We start from the raw sequence: 16852 nt of genomic DNA on the forward strand, positions 1-16852 counted from the left end.
CCCAGAAAAAAAAAAATGTTTGTACAAAATAGTTTTGAGTTTGTACAGTCAAAGGTAGACACTGCTATTTTTTTGAACACACCCCTTTCAACTAATTGCCCAATTGCACAGCCTTAAGAGCGTGCATATCATGAATGCTGGGTCTCATTTGTTTTCTGACAATCTACTGAACCTACTGGTAACTTGTTTGCCACGTAGCAATAAAAAATATACTAAAAACCTTGATTATTCTGGTTAGTCACATTGTACTGCTATTATTTTGAACAATACTGTATTTCGCTAATACACATATACATATACCGCTTTGTGGAAATTAATTATTTATTATCTCCATGCGCGATCGCGGTTGATTAAATTATAGTCAAACAGCACTTTGTCAGTTGGCATTTCATGATCTAACGTTAGATTGAATCTAGATCATAAAATGCCAACTGACAAGTGCTGTTTAATTTTATATAGTCTCGGGATAAAAGTTTGTTCACATTTCTCAGCACCTGACTGGGTTGATGATCAGGAAGCCTCATGCACGGACACTGCATGAAATTTTTGAAGGAAGCAGGCTTACAGGGCAGAATGCTGAAAGACTCTGTTTTCTACACTAAAACCTAGTTCTGCTTAACTGGGAGTATTAAGTTACACTACTAAATAGCTATGCACTCCTAAATAGCCCTCCCGCCCCCACCAATATGTTAGAATCATTTTTGTGCTTTATTTTTTTACCCGTTTTAATTTTTTTACCTCATCAAAGCTTTTATTTTAAAACAAAGACACTTAGTAACAGTGCACTTAAATTTTTTGGACTCAGACCCCTCTATTTATTTGTGTATAAATATAAAGTTTTTTGTATGCAAGGAGGGAGTGATTGTTATAAATAAAATGTTTTTTTTTTCAGCTCATTTGTGTTGTAATAATTGTCAGAAACAGAAGTATAACAGTAAATAAATATTGGTTCTGCATATCGGTTATCGGGTACATAAACATGCAAATAATCGGTATCGGTTATAAAAAATCAATATCGGTTGATCACTAGTCCCTAGTTCCTGGGTAAAGTTCCAGTGGTGGAAATGTGGCATTAGAGTTCAAGCAGACAAGACCATCGACTAGCCTCTAAACCAGGGATCATTGTCCACATAGAAGAACATCAAAGATTACAGACTGACAGTCTGTCAGTACATCACAACCTGTTACATAACCACATCTTTCATCCGTCTTACTCAACTTATTCGGTTCTTTGTGCAGCTTCACTCTTGCGTGTGTGTGAAAAAAAAATCAGCCCTCCATCTTTAATCCATCTTACTAAACCTCCAGATGTCCAGAAGGCTGAACGTGACTGCATCTAACTGAGGGAAAACATGTAGTATTCTCACGGACACCAAAACACTACAGTACACACCTTAACAGTTCACAAAAAAAAAAAACAATTACAGGTAGGATCATCCAACTTTGGATCAATAATTCCCCTCAGGTTGATCTCAAAATCTATTTGGCATATGGTTAAAACACGCACACACAAAACAATTAAAATATCCCTCCATCAGTTTCCTTCTAAACTTCATCTGAGATCAACTGAACCTTCAGTGTCACCACTTTCATAATTACCAATCTCAATGTTTTAGATTCCCCATTAGATTGCTCAAATCACATCGACGCGTCCACCATCTGAATAATAGGGAATCTTCCTATACATATACGGTTGTACCTATATGAATAATCATGTGACATGCGTTTTCGGTTGTGTAGTGTGGACAGAGCTCATTTTTGAAAGGCAGTGGAAAACGCCAGTGTAGAGGAGGATAATTTTAACTTTTAAAACTGTTAAAAAAAAACGCATTAGTGTAAGCGGGACCTTATTGTCAGGCTTTTTACTCTTTTAGAATTCTGAGTGCTCATTTGAACTCAGTGGTCTGGCTGCACCATACTTGCCCTCTGGACATGCTTTACTAGCTGTGCCTGAACTGAGACACATTTTGGGAGAGCTAGGTGGGGATGAACTAATAAAGCAATGTAGTAGGATTTGCTCTGTGCTGTATCAGCCAGGCATCATCATCATCAAAAAATAAAAAACTTTCACCAGTGTTGTAAATACTATCATGACACTAATACCCTTTCCTAAGGCCACTCATATACATGTGAGAGGGCCTCATGCTGGGAAAATTGTCCCATTTACAAGCAGAAAGAGTCGATCATACTTCACATGTCCAGGCTTGACGTTATCTGATTTTAATCCTCATGGCTTTTGCAAGCTTAAAATCCCAGCACTTAAACGGGTAGATTTCCTGTTTCAAAGGGATGAGCAAAGGAAGAAATGCAACTAAAACATTTTAAATGGACATCAGGCTTTGCAGGTTTAAGTTTACTGGCTGACTATTATACTGTACGATTTTTCATCTCAAAATTCTATATTTTTAACCTCTCAATTACAAGTTTATAACTCACAATTCAGACTTTTTAATCTCAAAATTTAGTTACAAACTTAGAATTTCCAGTTAAACATCTATCCATTCTGCAAGAAAAGACAGAATTCTGAGATACAAATTCAGAATAATGGGGGGTGGGAGTATTGATTGTTAAATAAAAAGTCACAATAACCTTTTAATTTTTAATTCTGTGACAAAAACAGGCTTTCATATGATACTGATATTTTGTCCCTAAAAAATATGATGGGACTAAAATATATTCATGATAAATTCAAAACATCAAAAACATATGGCTCAAAACCAATCATAAATATTGGTGAAAAACAGAGTCAGTAAAACTTTCTCCTAGTTATTACCACCATTAGTTTCAGGGAAATTCTATTGCAGATCAGAAAAAAAATAGTATCACGGGACACATAATGTATAATGAAGTATAACAGGAATCAGTTCATTTGGTGGGCGCCTGACCAGGCTTTTGGGAATAGTTTGGCCCAACAGCTGATGTACATAAGTGAAATTCAGTGAATGTAGGCTGTAGTTTGAGTGTGTGTGTAACTAGCCCTTGCTCCATACATCAGGGGCTGAGGTCTGGTGGTGGTCAGGGAGTGAAAGAAAAGTTTTGCTGTTTTCCCATGCTGAGTGCTCCTGAGGTCAAAGGTGATGATTTTCCCTGGGTCTGGCTTTAGAGTTGGGTTGGACTTGGACCCAGAAATCCCTTCTGAGTCCATGCATACAAAACACACCAAACAAAGAGAGCAAACGCACGAAAGAAAAAAAAAAAAAAAAAAAGCATTCCTGAAAAACAAGGAATTATGACCCCTAAGCTGTGATTATTTGTATCACTTAACTAACAAAAATGCTCACAGAACATGAGCTTTAGCTGTTTATGTAAATGCACAAACACACTGACATTACAACCAGACAATTAGATAACAAGCACAGCTAAATGAGTCCTAATTAGACCTCTGAGGATTGTAGTGTAAACATACACAATCAGAGAACACAGCTATCGCCTGATCTCTAAACATACTGGTGTGATCATTTACTGACTGATAAACTGCCAGATAGTGAACTAAAGCACTATTGTTTGTGTGATCAGCTCCACCCTTTCAGACCATCATATGCAAAACAAAGTCAAGCAGCAGACCTAGAAAAAGCCTGAGTGGAGCAAACACACATGCTAAAAATATCCAGAGACGACCGACAGAAATTCCACAGCTCAGAAGGAGATTGTGTGTGTTTGTATGTGCTAGGAATCTGACAGTGTAACAGTAAACAATCTATTAGTCCACTAACAGAATTGCATCTTTCAAAGAAGGCTACATGCGCAAAAACATACTGTAGGTAAAATGTCACAATGAAGGTCCACCCCAACCCCACTCCTAAGGCTGGTCATTAAAAAAAATTTCAAATGAGATTGTTTGCATTCATACATATTCTCAAACAGTTCACCAAATTGTCAAATGTTTAAGATTGGCATGAGACTGTCTTAAGTCATACATCCTGTCTATTGTTACATGGTATTGTCTTAAGGGCAGGACATCCAAAGAAGAGCTCTCCCTGTAGGAACCGTTATTCACCTTCACTGGTGACTCGTGTTATTTGCAGCATTTGCAGTAGCACTGAACACACCCCTCTTCTATTAGACAGTGGATGGTATCATACCAGTTTACACTCTACATATATACAATATTAATTACCTATATGAACTTACTATATGGTTAGTTTTAGGATTAGGGTTTGGCTTAGGGTTACTTGCATGCAATTATGCATAATTAATTGTTATTATAATAGTATGTACTCGTAATGTGTAGCAAAGACAAATTGAAATAAAGTGTTACAGTATAACCTATATAAAACCTGTTGTGTAACAGCAAAAGAAAAAAAAAAGTTGAGTAAAATGGCCAGTTTGCTCACGTATACTGCAGTCCTCCATTAATATATTTATATTAATTAATTAATAAAGATTTATGTTTCTGAAGAAAATGTTCCGGCTGCATTTATTTGCTGAAAACAGCAATATTGTGAAATGTAATTTTCAGCATCGATACTCTTGTCTTCAGTATTAGCCTACATGATCCTTCAGAAATCATTATTATATGCGGACTTGGTGCTCAAGGCATTTCTTATTATTATCAATGTTAAAAACAGTTGTTCTGCTTATAATTTTGAGAAAATAAAATAAATAATAATTCTGGATACTTTGATGAATAGAAAGCTCAGAAGAACAAAATGTATTCGACATTTAAATCTTTTGTAACATTGTTATTAATGTCTTAACTATCACTTTTGATCAATTTAATGCATTCTTGGTGAATAAAAGCATATTTCTTGAAGAAGAAAAAAATCTTTAAGATATATATATAAACCATAAAACCCTAATGAAGGTGTCCTGGAGGGGGGTTCTGCTTTAGGGGTGTCGGTGGGCGCAGATGGTACGTTACAGCAGATCTATCACGTCTGACAGAATCTCACCCCTTAAGGGAAACTGCTAGCATTCTCCTCACCTCAAATCATTACACCAACATAACGCCATGTGCTTGTCCCATAACATTACACCCGCCTTTTGTCCTGCGGACCCAATCCATAGTTCATTCTGAGTGCAGCCTTTAAACTTAACGTGCATATCATTCAGTGGCTGCTATTAGATATATGTGTTCTTCAGAATCAATAATAGTGTAACAGCTTTTAACTTTCATCAATAAGTCATGAACAAACATACTTTGTGTCAGTGCTTAACAAATCCTGAAATTTCGACATACTGTATTATGATAAGAATCAAGTTCTATGTTCATTTTTAACTGATGAATTGCTATGTTTGTTATTAACTTAAAAGTATAACACTAAAGTAGGCAACAAATACGAGATTGAGTCTTTAAACTTACGTATTTTAATGCTTTTGGGATCAAACTGGCACACGGTGTGCTGTAATCTCTCCAAACGCAGCTGAATAGTTGATGTCCTTTGCGTGACCAACACAGCCTGAGTCTCAATTCCCAGGAATATGTCACTGGCATGCCGCGATAGATCGGACAGCTGAAGCAGGATATTAGTGAGTGTATGACAACACACTTCTTCCAAAGAAGAGAACAAAACAGGTTTGCGCACTCTGCGACCGTCCGGCGTCGTGAATCTCTTCTCGGAGCCAGCGCTCCCTCTCATCCTGCTCACCAGCTCAGGCTCAACGGTTCTCTCGGGGAACGGCATTTTAAATCGTGTTTAAATTTGAGATGAGCATCGGGTTGAGGGAATTTAAAATCCAAACGATGTATCCCAGAAGTTGCCGTGGGAAGAAGGTCTGCTTACAAAAGGTCCCGCCATAATTTTTTGAAAGATGCAGAAGTAGTATGGGACGTTGCCGCTGGTGTTCGGGAGCATCGGGGAACATGAGTTTGAAACGGTTTGAAAGGAGCGAGTCGAACCGAAAATGTGAGGAGAAAGTATATGGAAAACACGGAGCGGCTTCCCAACCACCTGTAGGAACTGGAACTGGATTGGGGAAACCACAGCGCAGTGAGGGAGAGGTTACCTGCCTTTAGCGTCTGCTGCGTGGAAAACCCGGGATGGATACTGTGGATCTCGGTGTACAGGGCATCTTAATTATACTGAGTTATTTTTATTTTATAAATATTTATATTTTAAATACCATAGTTATTTCAGTCAATGTCAGAATTGTTTTTGGCAGTATTACAAAGTAAAATAAAAAGTAATTTTTTTTATTCTAAATATTACATAAGGAAATATTACATATAAAAATATTTTAAGCATTTAAAAAAAAAAAGAAAATATTTTCTGTGACTTAAAATAAGTTTAAATACGTTTTAATAAAACATTACTAAAATAAACGGTAAATATTAAGATATATATATAATATATATAATGATAGGTAAAAACTGATATCCTGAATGCACTGTAAATCGCTTTGGATAAAAGCGTCTGCTAAATGCATACATTTAATTTAAATTTAAATGTAATTTAATATATAGCCTACGGACAATTCTTATCATTTAACATTTACAGTACTTCAGAACTAAAGTTCAACAGTACAGTAAGTTAAATATGAAGTAGTTTATTTACATAAGTAATTTCGTTTGTAATTAGAAAACTATTCACGGTTCATTATTTTAATCTACTGGTGTAGATACCGTCGCAATAAAAATAAAATAAACTGTCAATGTATAACCAGTCTGTTTTGCTTGTGAAAGAAACAAAAGTTGCCGTTTAGAAATGCCCGTGGTTCATAATATCTACACTATAGCTCCATCTTGTGGCTGCAAGTGTAGTATGCTCTTAAAAACAAACCTAGACTGCCAGGAAGAATCAGATGATTTTGTGTGTGTGTGTGTGTGTGAAGGAAGTGGACTATTGTTTGTTGTGGCAATGGAACCAGCTAAGGCTGCATTTCTGGATGGGAGTGATAGTGCTCATTTTCCTGTTAACATTGAACCTGCTTAAACTTCCTTTTGCATTGGGAAACCATGGCTGATGAGTCACAAAATGCCCCAAGCTATCACTATAACAGCATTTGTTTGAAGATTCATTAATGAACTAAATTAAATGTGCTGACTGATGAGTACTGGGGGAAAATTCTTATACATCAATGATTTTTGATGAATCTGACATTTATTTGGGTTAAATGTATTGCTGCTTGTATATTTTTATTTCACAAAATTTGGTTCTCTTTGTAGTAGGCCCATTTGTCAATATGGGCCAACAGCATTAAAAAAATCTAAATAGTGTTTCAAATAGTTATAAACATACGGCACCATCCATTGAATTTTCGGGCCCCCCAAAAAATTGCCTGATGGATATAAAAAAAAATTAAATGAATGAAAGCAATTTTATCTATATAAAACAAACACATTGTATGAGTATGTGAACATGCACATGACTAGAAGGATATCAGAAAAGAATCAGGAGGTAAATACAGAGGAACGCAAGTTTAATCAGATATACGCTTCAGGACACTCATCCTCAAATGCATACAGATCACACTAGCAAAACCAATACAAAAACACTTCTTCATGCCTTTATGGTCAGAAAATCACTGGGGTTTCCACTTTTAAATATGAAGACAATTTTCAGAGCAGATACCCTATTGCCCGTGTTGTCTTTTCCCCAAAAGCTGTACTTTTAGTACCATGCCAAACGTTACACTTCCACTATACAAAAGGCCTGAAGTCAGCATTACAAAAATTGAAAAGGAAAGAAAAATACATGGAAAAGAGAACCACGAGAACTTTTGTAATCAATTTACTGTACACGTGACATTAATGTGGTCTTTGGACAGCTTTAGCACGACGGTCTCAATGAACACTGAATCATCACAGCTCTTAACACTCCAAAACACACTGCTTTATTCATCAAGTGAACAAAGTGTAACAGCATCCGCATCTCCTGTATATATGGACGATGCTTGATCACAGCTGGATAGCAGTGACCTGCATTACACAGGCGTCTTTGACATACAATCATGAACGCGACACATTTCACTCAACGATACAGCCAGTGACGAATCCAGAGTGCCTCAAGCAGATATTTTTGAAGAAAAGTCTGCAGATTCTCAGCAACTTCACTGTAATAATCTTCAATGCACTGAACGATCCAATAAATAACAGAAACGTTAATCAGCAACTCAAATGCAGCTTTTGATAGTTAAGTCTAAATCATCTATACAAACACTTCGTTATTAATATAATGACAATGAGAGATGCTTGTTATTTCTGTCATAGAGAACCAAGTATAAGAGTGACGAGTAGAAATTCCAATCAAAGTACATTAAGTTTGAAGTTCTTACATGGCTGTATGTAACTACATGCATAAAGCAACAAAGAAATGACCAAACTGAAAGGCAGGAATATTTCAAACTCCTAGCTGTGCCACATTAAAAGTCAATACTGCTAAATCTCGCATTGACGACGTATGCAAAACAAACCGAAAATTCACAAAGACAATACATCTGGGGCTCTGTGGAAGCAGAGAAGCAAATTATTGAGCAATGGGATGCATGTTATATGACTTACAGACACAAATATGACCCTACTCTAACACAGAGATTAATAAATATTAAATGTTTTAGACACAATCCATCCAGGTTTAGAAAATGCTGCAAAATCTCTTCTCATAAAGGCCTCCAGATCCACCTTTGCATTGTTAGAAAAGTCCTTTCCAGTCGTTTTATCTCACGATGCCCTTCAGTTCTGTGTGCTGATAGGAGGAAAACATGAGTACAGATGCACTCCATTGGCTGATTTACTCCGCGTTGACCCAAATAAGGAAGAACTCCAGTGTTCTGAAAGGCGTGTTAGTGTTTGCTCCGTCGTTTATGATCTAAACATGTCATTTGTAGGACGTATTAATTAGGACACACTAATATACCCTGCACCTTTTTGGATGACATTAAAAGATGGAGGCTGAAGTTAGAATATCAAGCACAATATCATGAGTACATCTTTTAGAGTGCAAAACAGAGGTGCCACGCACATGGCCCATCCCTCCTGGACTCAAACAGCAGTTTTCATACACACTGAAACACACACACACACACACACGCTCATGTTAAATTTCTTTGTCCCTTCCCCAGTAGTGGGCATCCCATAAATTTCCTTATTTTTAATCTCACTCTCTTTCCATCTGTCTCTGTACATACACGCACACATTCCTGTCCCACAGTCTTGACTCCAGGTTTATCTGGTGTAATATACTCTGTAGTAGACGGTTTTAGACCTCCAGAGCGAGTAGGAGTTGTCAAACTTGAGCAAGTATATGCCACGGCCGGGATACTGGTGACTCCCAGCGTACACCTCCTCATGACAGTCCCGCCGGTACACCGGCACGATCTCATCCACCTGCGGTTTCCCAACCTCTTTCTTGGCTTTCTCCTCCTCAGACGGGCCTTCACCTGAGAGAAAGACAACAGGACTTAAATCTACAAATCAGATTTACAGAAAAGTGACAACAGAAACCCAATTCAAACAATCTATATAAACCTGAAATCGATTTCTTTTTATATCAAAAGTAGCCTTATGATTTACACAATTTAAAAATTCATTGATATTAAAATTCTGACTGTTACCAATGGGCCGGTAATTATTTTCATTGTTCAATTCTAAACAGTTTTGTCAAAATATATATAAAAATGTCAATTTCCACTATAAATTAAATTCCTAAATTATAGTCTTCAAATCTTCAGGTCAAAAAGCTAACTTGGATGATATCATTGTAATAATACAAATATATATTATATATATATTAACCAAATATAAATATATATATATATATTTTTTTTTTCAAATTTTAGTATATTAATTATTTTACTCTACACCAGTAAAACTACAATACTCATGTCTTAATTTCACTTGCAAGAGTTAAACCCTTGTAGTGCTGTCAAACAATGAATCACCTACAAAATAAAAGCTCTAGTTTTCATAATGTTTATACTGTGTATATTTATTATGAATATATAAATAAACACGCATACAGTATATACTTTAAAAATATTTGCATGCCAATACTATATTCATATTTATATTATATATAAAAACATTGAATATACAAACTTAGCATATTTTTCTCAAATATAAACATTCACGTGTTAGTATTTATATATACATAAATATTACAAAGTGCACAAACATTTTATGTAAATGAAAACTTTTGTTTTGGAAGTGATTAATCGCGAATAATCGCTTGAAAACTGAAAATTTTGTTTATTTATTTGCACTGACATCAAAACAATAATAAATAATAACAATAATAAATCACTATTTTCATTTTATGACCGATTTTAAAATTCTATACAAATTGTTTAAATAAAAACTAAAACAAAAAGAGTTAAACATTATAATGTACAGTATGAAAATTAGATTTGAGACTTACGAAAAGTAATTAAAATGAAAAAAAATAATAATCCAGTATTAGCCGATAACATGATAGCAAAGAATCAAGACATTAGTTCCTCACCTTCTTCATCCTCGTCTTCGTCACTAGACTCGCTGACATGCACGCTGACCGATGCGTTAGTCGAGTCACTCCATTCAAAGAAGACTCCAAAGCCAATGTCATAATAGTCACTGGCAAACTCCCAGAAGAGATAGGAGCCCTCCTCGTGGGTGGGAACCCGGACGGTCACCACTTCCCCCCGGCCCACTGTGATCACAGAGTCCACATCCTGACGGATCTTCTCTTTAAAGTCTTTTATCTGTGGCCGCGTCCACATGGAGGGGGCTGCTATTACAGGGGGAGAGTCTGAGAACCAGGAATATGGTATATTAGAGAATGTGTCTTGAAATTCAACTCGATTTCCCTTGATTTGATTTCAATTCCCAACCTCTATATTCAGATCTCCATTTTACTTCATTTGATAGATTAATATGGATATATATCAGGTACAGTAGGCTTTTTTTCTAAATGGGAAACTGAGAGACAACTTTTGTTTGTTTGATTTGAAGTTGACATTAACAGCAGTTAATTGAAGCGGTAGAAATGCACAAACTCACCAGTGGGTCCATTCTCAGTGACCTCGTCTGCAGGCTCCAGGTCTGGCTCTTGTTCTAAGCTGTCAGTAGTGGACTCTGCCTGGCCGTTCAGCGTGGGAGCCTCCTCTCCAGCAGAAGGCACGAACACCTCACTGGCCTCTAATGTAGACAGCACAATAGCATCCTCCTGCTGTTTCTGCAGGGCAGCCTGGCGAGAACAGTGAAAACATTGGCATCACACTGATCAACTGTAACAAAAAAAATTAAATAAACAGTCCAGATCTATGCAAAATGACATAGAGCTTGGAAAAACCAGCGTCCCTTCTTTTAAATGATCAATTAAACTCCCATTAGTCAAGCTTAGATGGAAACTTAACAAGTTGGACCACAGCGGCACCCAGGGAAATGTACACAGAAATAAAAAATGAATTGAATCGGTGAGTCAAAGTCCATAACATTACAATAAAACCAGTTTTGCTTTCAATGACAGGTGTGTAAAACACATTCAATAATCTACAAACAAACCAGATCCTACCACTGCAGTTTTGTTCTTTATACCAATCATTATTAACTGGTGGGATGCATACAAGTCTTTTCTGAATCTGAACAATAAAATGTGACAATTGCATAATGGTGAATAGCAATATGAACAGGCTTATCAACTAAGATCACGGAGAGAAACGGAGAGATATATACACTACCGTTCAAAAGACGGGTCAGAAAGAAATGTTTTAGAAAAAAAATCTCTAATGTTTACCAAAGCTGCATTTTGTAAAATCAAAAATACAGTAAAAACAGTGATATCATTTTATAATTTTAAGTTCAACATTGTAATATATTTTAACATGCAATTTATTCCGGTGATGTCAAAGCTGAATTTTCAGCAGCCATTACTCCAGTCTTCAACGTCACATGAACCTTCAGAAATCGTTAAAATATTTGATAATTTGCTGTTATATATATACACAACAAATATATATATATAAAACAAAAAACGGTTTTACGGTTACTTTAATTCATCCTTGCCTAGTATGTATTTCTCTAACGGCTCAAAATTTTTGAACAGTACTGTAGTAGTTCATGCATCACAGAAGCATTGCAAACATGGGTGGGACTGGAAGAATGAATCATGGGCTCTCTCTCTCTCTCACCTGCTGCTGAGCGAGCTGCACCTGATACAGCTGCTGCATGTACTGCTGATAGTGCTGCTCCTGCAGCTGTCGAATGAGGATGAGCTGCTGCTCAGGACTGTCAGGGTACTGCTGCGCTGCATACTGCTGGAACTGCACCGTTGTCTGCGCATTCAGTGCAGCCATGATCTGCAGCCTAACAATGAAAGGTTTTGTTTAACGCCAGAGAAAGTGAGAAAAAATTCATTATGTGCACAATCGAGCATTACTAGGGTTGCATAGTGTACCAGTACTAAACAAGTACAAATAACAAGCTTTTTCACCCTTTTTAATGAGACACCAATTTTAAAGGGGTCATATGTTGATGATTTCAAGTTTTCCTTTCTCTTTTGAGTGTTACAAGCTCTTGGTGCATAAAGAAGATCTGTAAAGTTGCAAAGACTAATCTCAAATCCAAAGAGATATTTTTTTAAATAAAAGCTAAGGGTCAACCACACCCTCCTAAAACGGCTCGTTCTAACACGCCCCAACATCTATGTCACGACGTGGGAAGATTTGCATAACACCGCCCAAATGTTCAAGCAAAGAAAGAAGGCATAACTTTTATTACCTCCGTTAAAGCCGCCACCATGTAGTTAAGATGCTGTGTGTTTCGTTGTGAAAGCGAAACTACGTTGTTTGGCCTTCCAAAAGAGAAGGACAACTAGAAATCAGTGGTTAAGTTGTATTTAAAACACTGTTCCAGAACAGTTTTTTTGTCTTGTCGTGCCGAGACAGGGCCTCACAGTATGGTAAGGGACATAACATTTCTGTCACATGCTTGATGAATTCGGCCAGTCACAACAAACTGTATAGCTAGCCAATCAGTGCACACCTTGCTTTTCAGAACGATGAGCTTTGTAAAAATTGAAGCCTTTCAGAAGGCGGAGTAACAAATAAAGTAAATTATGTGGAAAATAATGTTTTTTGAACCTTTAATACTAAATACACAAAATAATGTTCTTTATGCAATGTAATATGACCTGTTTAAATAATGTGTATGACAGCTGAAATAACCACCCACTATTTCAGGTGGATGAAAAATTATTCTACATGGGGCTAAAGACTTTTGCTGCATTTTCACGTGTCATGAGTTTTCAAATTACTGAAAGTGTTTACAGTCCTAGTTTAATTTCATCTGTCATTCAAGGCCATTTATTTGTTGCCTAAGATATCGATTTAGTATCAAAGAGACTGGCATTTTACAGAAGCCAAAAAGTTGGTATCGGCCCAACCCTGGGCTCTACTACAAAAGACTTGAATGCACTACATAATTTAAAAATCTGAACAAATATTAAAACACCAGGCAACATATCCTTGTTGACTTTGTATATGGTTACAAAGAAAAGCTGGGTATCATACACGAAACAAAACTGAGAATCACACACTACCAGGTCATTCAGAAAAAAAACTAAAATATTACCCCAACCTATGAGGATAACCCTTAAAATATTATTGTGCAATGTTTATTATTGCAGAAGTTCCAGATACAAAATATGAAAAAGTGTTTTATTTTTTATAAATGACTTGGACTGAACAATATTGTATATGATAAACAATATTCACTGACTGGTCAGAACCAGTCTGATGGTGAAAAAATATATATATCTGGACAAAAGTCAAGTGGCATATTCCAGCCTTGAGTCTTTCAACAGATATTTTCAAACGATTGTGTTTTGCTTTAAGATCTGACACATTTCAACAAGTGTCACTCACTTCTGTTGCTCTACACGGAGTCGTTCCTCCTCAATTAGTCTTCTCTCCTCCTCTTCTCTCCTCAACCTTTCCTCTTCCTCACGTCTGCGTCTCTCCTCCTCCTGCCGCAGTCGCTCACGCTCCTCTTCCTCTCTACGCCGCCATTCCTCTTCCTCCCTCCTTCTCAGGAAAACAAGACACCATACACAACACAAGAGACATCTGTGAGTTTACGGAGAGAGTGTTCGGGCTTTTATTTATGAAGACCAATTCTTTATTGGAGCCCAAATTTAGTTTACGTTGGCATGATGGACTTCTTTACAAGACTGTATCTAAAGAGATCCTTTAGGTTAATGGGTAAAACAGTAAAGAAGTCTAATTTAAAAGTGTGTGACACTAACAAAGTGAGAAGATAACATCGATGAAGGAAAAATCAATCATCTTTATCTGCAAGTCTGACCTCTTTCGCTCTTGCTCCTCCTTTTCAATCTTGTGTGACGCGACGAAAGGTGCAAATAAACTACAACATTTGTTCAACAGCTTTACAAACTCCAGCATGGCCTCATCCTTCTCCATGTTGCCCAAAGATGCCCATTCCTTTCTGAAGAAGTTACAATTGTTATTGCAGATCCACAACAAAACCCCTAAATGTCACAGTTCACATTATACAAAAGCTTGTACACTACAACAGCTCTACGGCATCTATAGGAAAAGTATGAATAGCATTTAAACACACACATTATGATATATATGAGCTCAAGGACAACACTTTACTAGCACTGAAAGATTAAAAGTTATGTGACTAACAGCAGGGAAGTACGTCCAAGTCAAAGATCAATCTATGTTTACCTGCGGTCATTTCCCAGCACATCGAAGAATCCCACCTCAGGGGAAGCATCTGGGTTGTAAGGGCCCAGCAACACTTGTTTATGGAGGGCTACCAGACGGAGTTTATCCTCATAGGTCGGGTGGAAGGCTTTTCCATCTTTCTCTGAGGGACAAAAAAATTGCGGACTCAAAATTGCAACAGGCTCTCATTACAATAGAAAAGGGATTTCTAAACTTTTTTGTCAGCCAAACCACTCTGAGGCTAAATATTTACATGACATAAACTCTGCATCAAGTGGGTTAATGGTCAAATGAGATGCATTATTTTTGCTTTATAATTATTTTTAGTTTTCCAGCAACTCACAAAGCCAAGTCCAAGTTTACAATGCCATATAATGGAAATTTGCTAGTGTGTTATGTTGTGTTTTTTGTGCACATAGGAGTTAAAATTTTATGAACTAGACACATGGGACATGTTAACACTCAGCTGGTCTCTGAAACATCTTGATTGGTGCATTAGTTGTGCATAGCTGCATCACTTAAGACTATAGAGCTGATGCACACAACCATATTGTTTAAGAGGGTGTAGACTTGTTGAAAGAACTAAATATTTTATTGAACAAAATCTACAGTGATGGTTTTGCTGTCAAAGAGACATACGGAGTACAGCACTAGTGGTTCACTAGTCTATTTTGAATATTTATGCAGTCTTTCATATAGAGACACTTTGACTTGAAGTCATCAGTCAGGCACATGACACACACACAGTGGTGCGGTCACCGACTGGGTCAGTTCCTAGAGGGGTTTAACCCTGAACTCTGCAACTGAAGCGAACTACAAGACTTGTAGAAGCAAAACTTTTCACCAAACACCGATGAGTGAAAAAGACAGGACTCTAATAAGAAAACAGCGACCTCACTAAATCGAAACAACACTGCGAGATCAATCTTTATCGGAGGTAACAATGCTAATGCATGTTTGTGTTCAGTGAATGTCTGTACGTGTGTATAGTGACATAAAATACCTTTAAAGAATCTGAGCGCCAGCCCGTAGAGCTCGGCTAAAGGAAAGCCCCATTTCCTCTCGATCGTAGTGCTGCTAGCAGGGTCGCCCTCCTCCTCCTCCCCATCGCCGCTCAGCTCAGGGTCTCCAGCGCTCTGGCCAGCAGACGCCTCGGCCTGCTCCTGTTCTCCCTCGGAATCCGGGCTCAAAGTCAAACCGTCGATAGATACTTCGAGCCGGCTTGAATTTGCACTGTTGAGGTCGCCGCTCTGAACCTCTGTCGCCATCGTGCAGAATGTCAGCTGAAGCAGCCACGTACCTACTTCCGTTCTGCTCCGCCGGGACTTCCGGCAGCGTGACGTAGAAATGTTCGACTACAAAAGCTTCATAACTTTTAAATATTATTATGCAATGTTTATTATGACAGAAGTTCCATTTGCAAAATATAAAAAGGTATCATTAAAACTAATTGGTATTTTATTTTACAAATAACTTGTACTTAACAATATCGTGTATTACAAAGTAACATTATTGTAGTGTTTCACATAAAATTGAAAGCATGTAATATTTAGGCATTTTTTCGATGTATATTATATATATAATATATAAATATATATTTTATATAACATTTACCGACTATGCAAAATATTCATCACTTATAGTATAACACAAATTTCTTTCAAATTAAAGCAAATAAAACAAAAAATAATTCAATTAAAAAATAAAAATGTAATTTTAGTTTAAAATTACAAAAATTTACACAAGTAATTTGACAATTATCTGTGTCACTGAAAAGAACTGGTGAACATTATCATGTTCTCACAAACCTACTTTAATTTTAAATAATTTAAACCACTATTTATTTGGTATAAAAAGTTATTTATTTTATATTAAGCAACTGCTCATGTAGAGGCCTACTGCATTTCTCCAACACAAGTGTAGTTACAATGCCTATCCAGCAGAAGGAGAAATATAGATAGTTAAAGGGATAGTTCACCCAAAAAGGAAAATTGATAATTTACTCACCGTCATGTTGTTCCGAACCTGTTTGAGTTGCTTTCTTAGGCCGAACCTAAAAGAAAATATTTTTAAAATTGCTGGTAATCAAACAGTTGGTGGTTGTCATTGACTTCCATAGCGAAATGATGACAGAATTTTCATTTTTGGGTGAACTATTCCTTTAACTTTAGATCTGTTCAGTGACAGCGTAATGAGGTGCTAGGCTATCAAAATAATGTTTTATATCTTAATATAGGATTCGAAA

At 36.8% G+C, this 16852-nt stretch overlaps 2 protein-coding genes across 4 annotated transcripts in view; both read right to left on the reverse strand.

The window, feature by feature from the left end:
* The window catches only part of nhsl1b (NHS-like 1b), an 87787-nt gene extending 81954 nt beyond the window's left edge, over positions 1 to 5833 (reverse strand). The window contains exon 1 of one of the 2 annotated variants that reach the window (XM_052586348.1): positions 5303 to 5833. In XM_052586348.1, coding sequence (XP_052442308.1) covers positions 5303 to 5624 — 322 coding nt within the window. In that variant the 5' untranslated portion in view covers positions 5625 to 5833. The remainder of the gene's footprint in view (positions 1 to 5302) is intronic. The other variant, XM_052586345.1, reaches the window with a different exon arrangement.
* Positions 5834 to 7342: 1509 nt separating this feature from the next.
* On the reverse strand, positions 7343 to 15953 carry acbd3 (acyl-Coenzyme A binding domain containing 3). 2 transcript variants are annotated; one of them, XM_052586838.1, is made up of 8 exons: positions 15611 to 15953; positions 14608 to 14749; positions 14219 to 14359; positions 13780 to 13938; positions 12046 to 12220; positions 10916 to 11102; positions 10380 to 10664; positions 7343 to 9318 (listed from the first exon to the last, which is right to left on the reverse strand). In XM_052586838.1, the coding sequence occupies exons 1-8, from the start codon at positions 15873 to 15875 to the stop codon at positions 9104 to 9106; spliced, it is 1569 nt and encodes a 522-aa protein (XP_052442798.1). In that variant the 5' UTR covers positions 15876 to 15953; the 3' UTR covers positions 7343 to 9103. The 2 variants fall into 2 exon arrangements, with proteins under 2 accessions (XP_052442798.1, XP_052442799.1); XM_052586839.1 differs by having other exon boundaries at positions 10380 to 10643; positions 15611 to 15933.
* Positions 15954 to 16852: the final 899 nt, after the last annotated feature.

This window comes from Carassius gibelio, chromosome B20 (genome assembly GCF_023724105.1).
Source record: "Carassius gibelio isolate Cgi1373 ecotype wild population from Czech Republic chromosome B20, carGib1.2-hapl.c, whole genome shotgun sequence".
Classification (NCBI taxonomy): Eukaryota; Metazoa; Chordata; class Actinopteri; order Cypriniformes; family Cyprinidae; genus Carassius; species Carassius gibelio.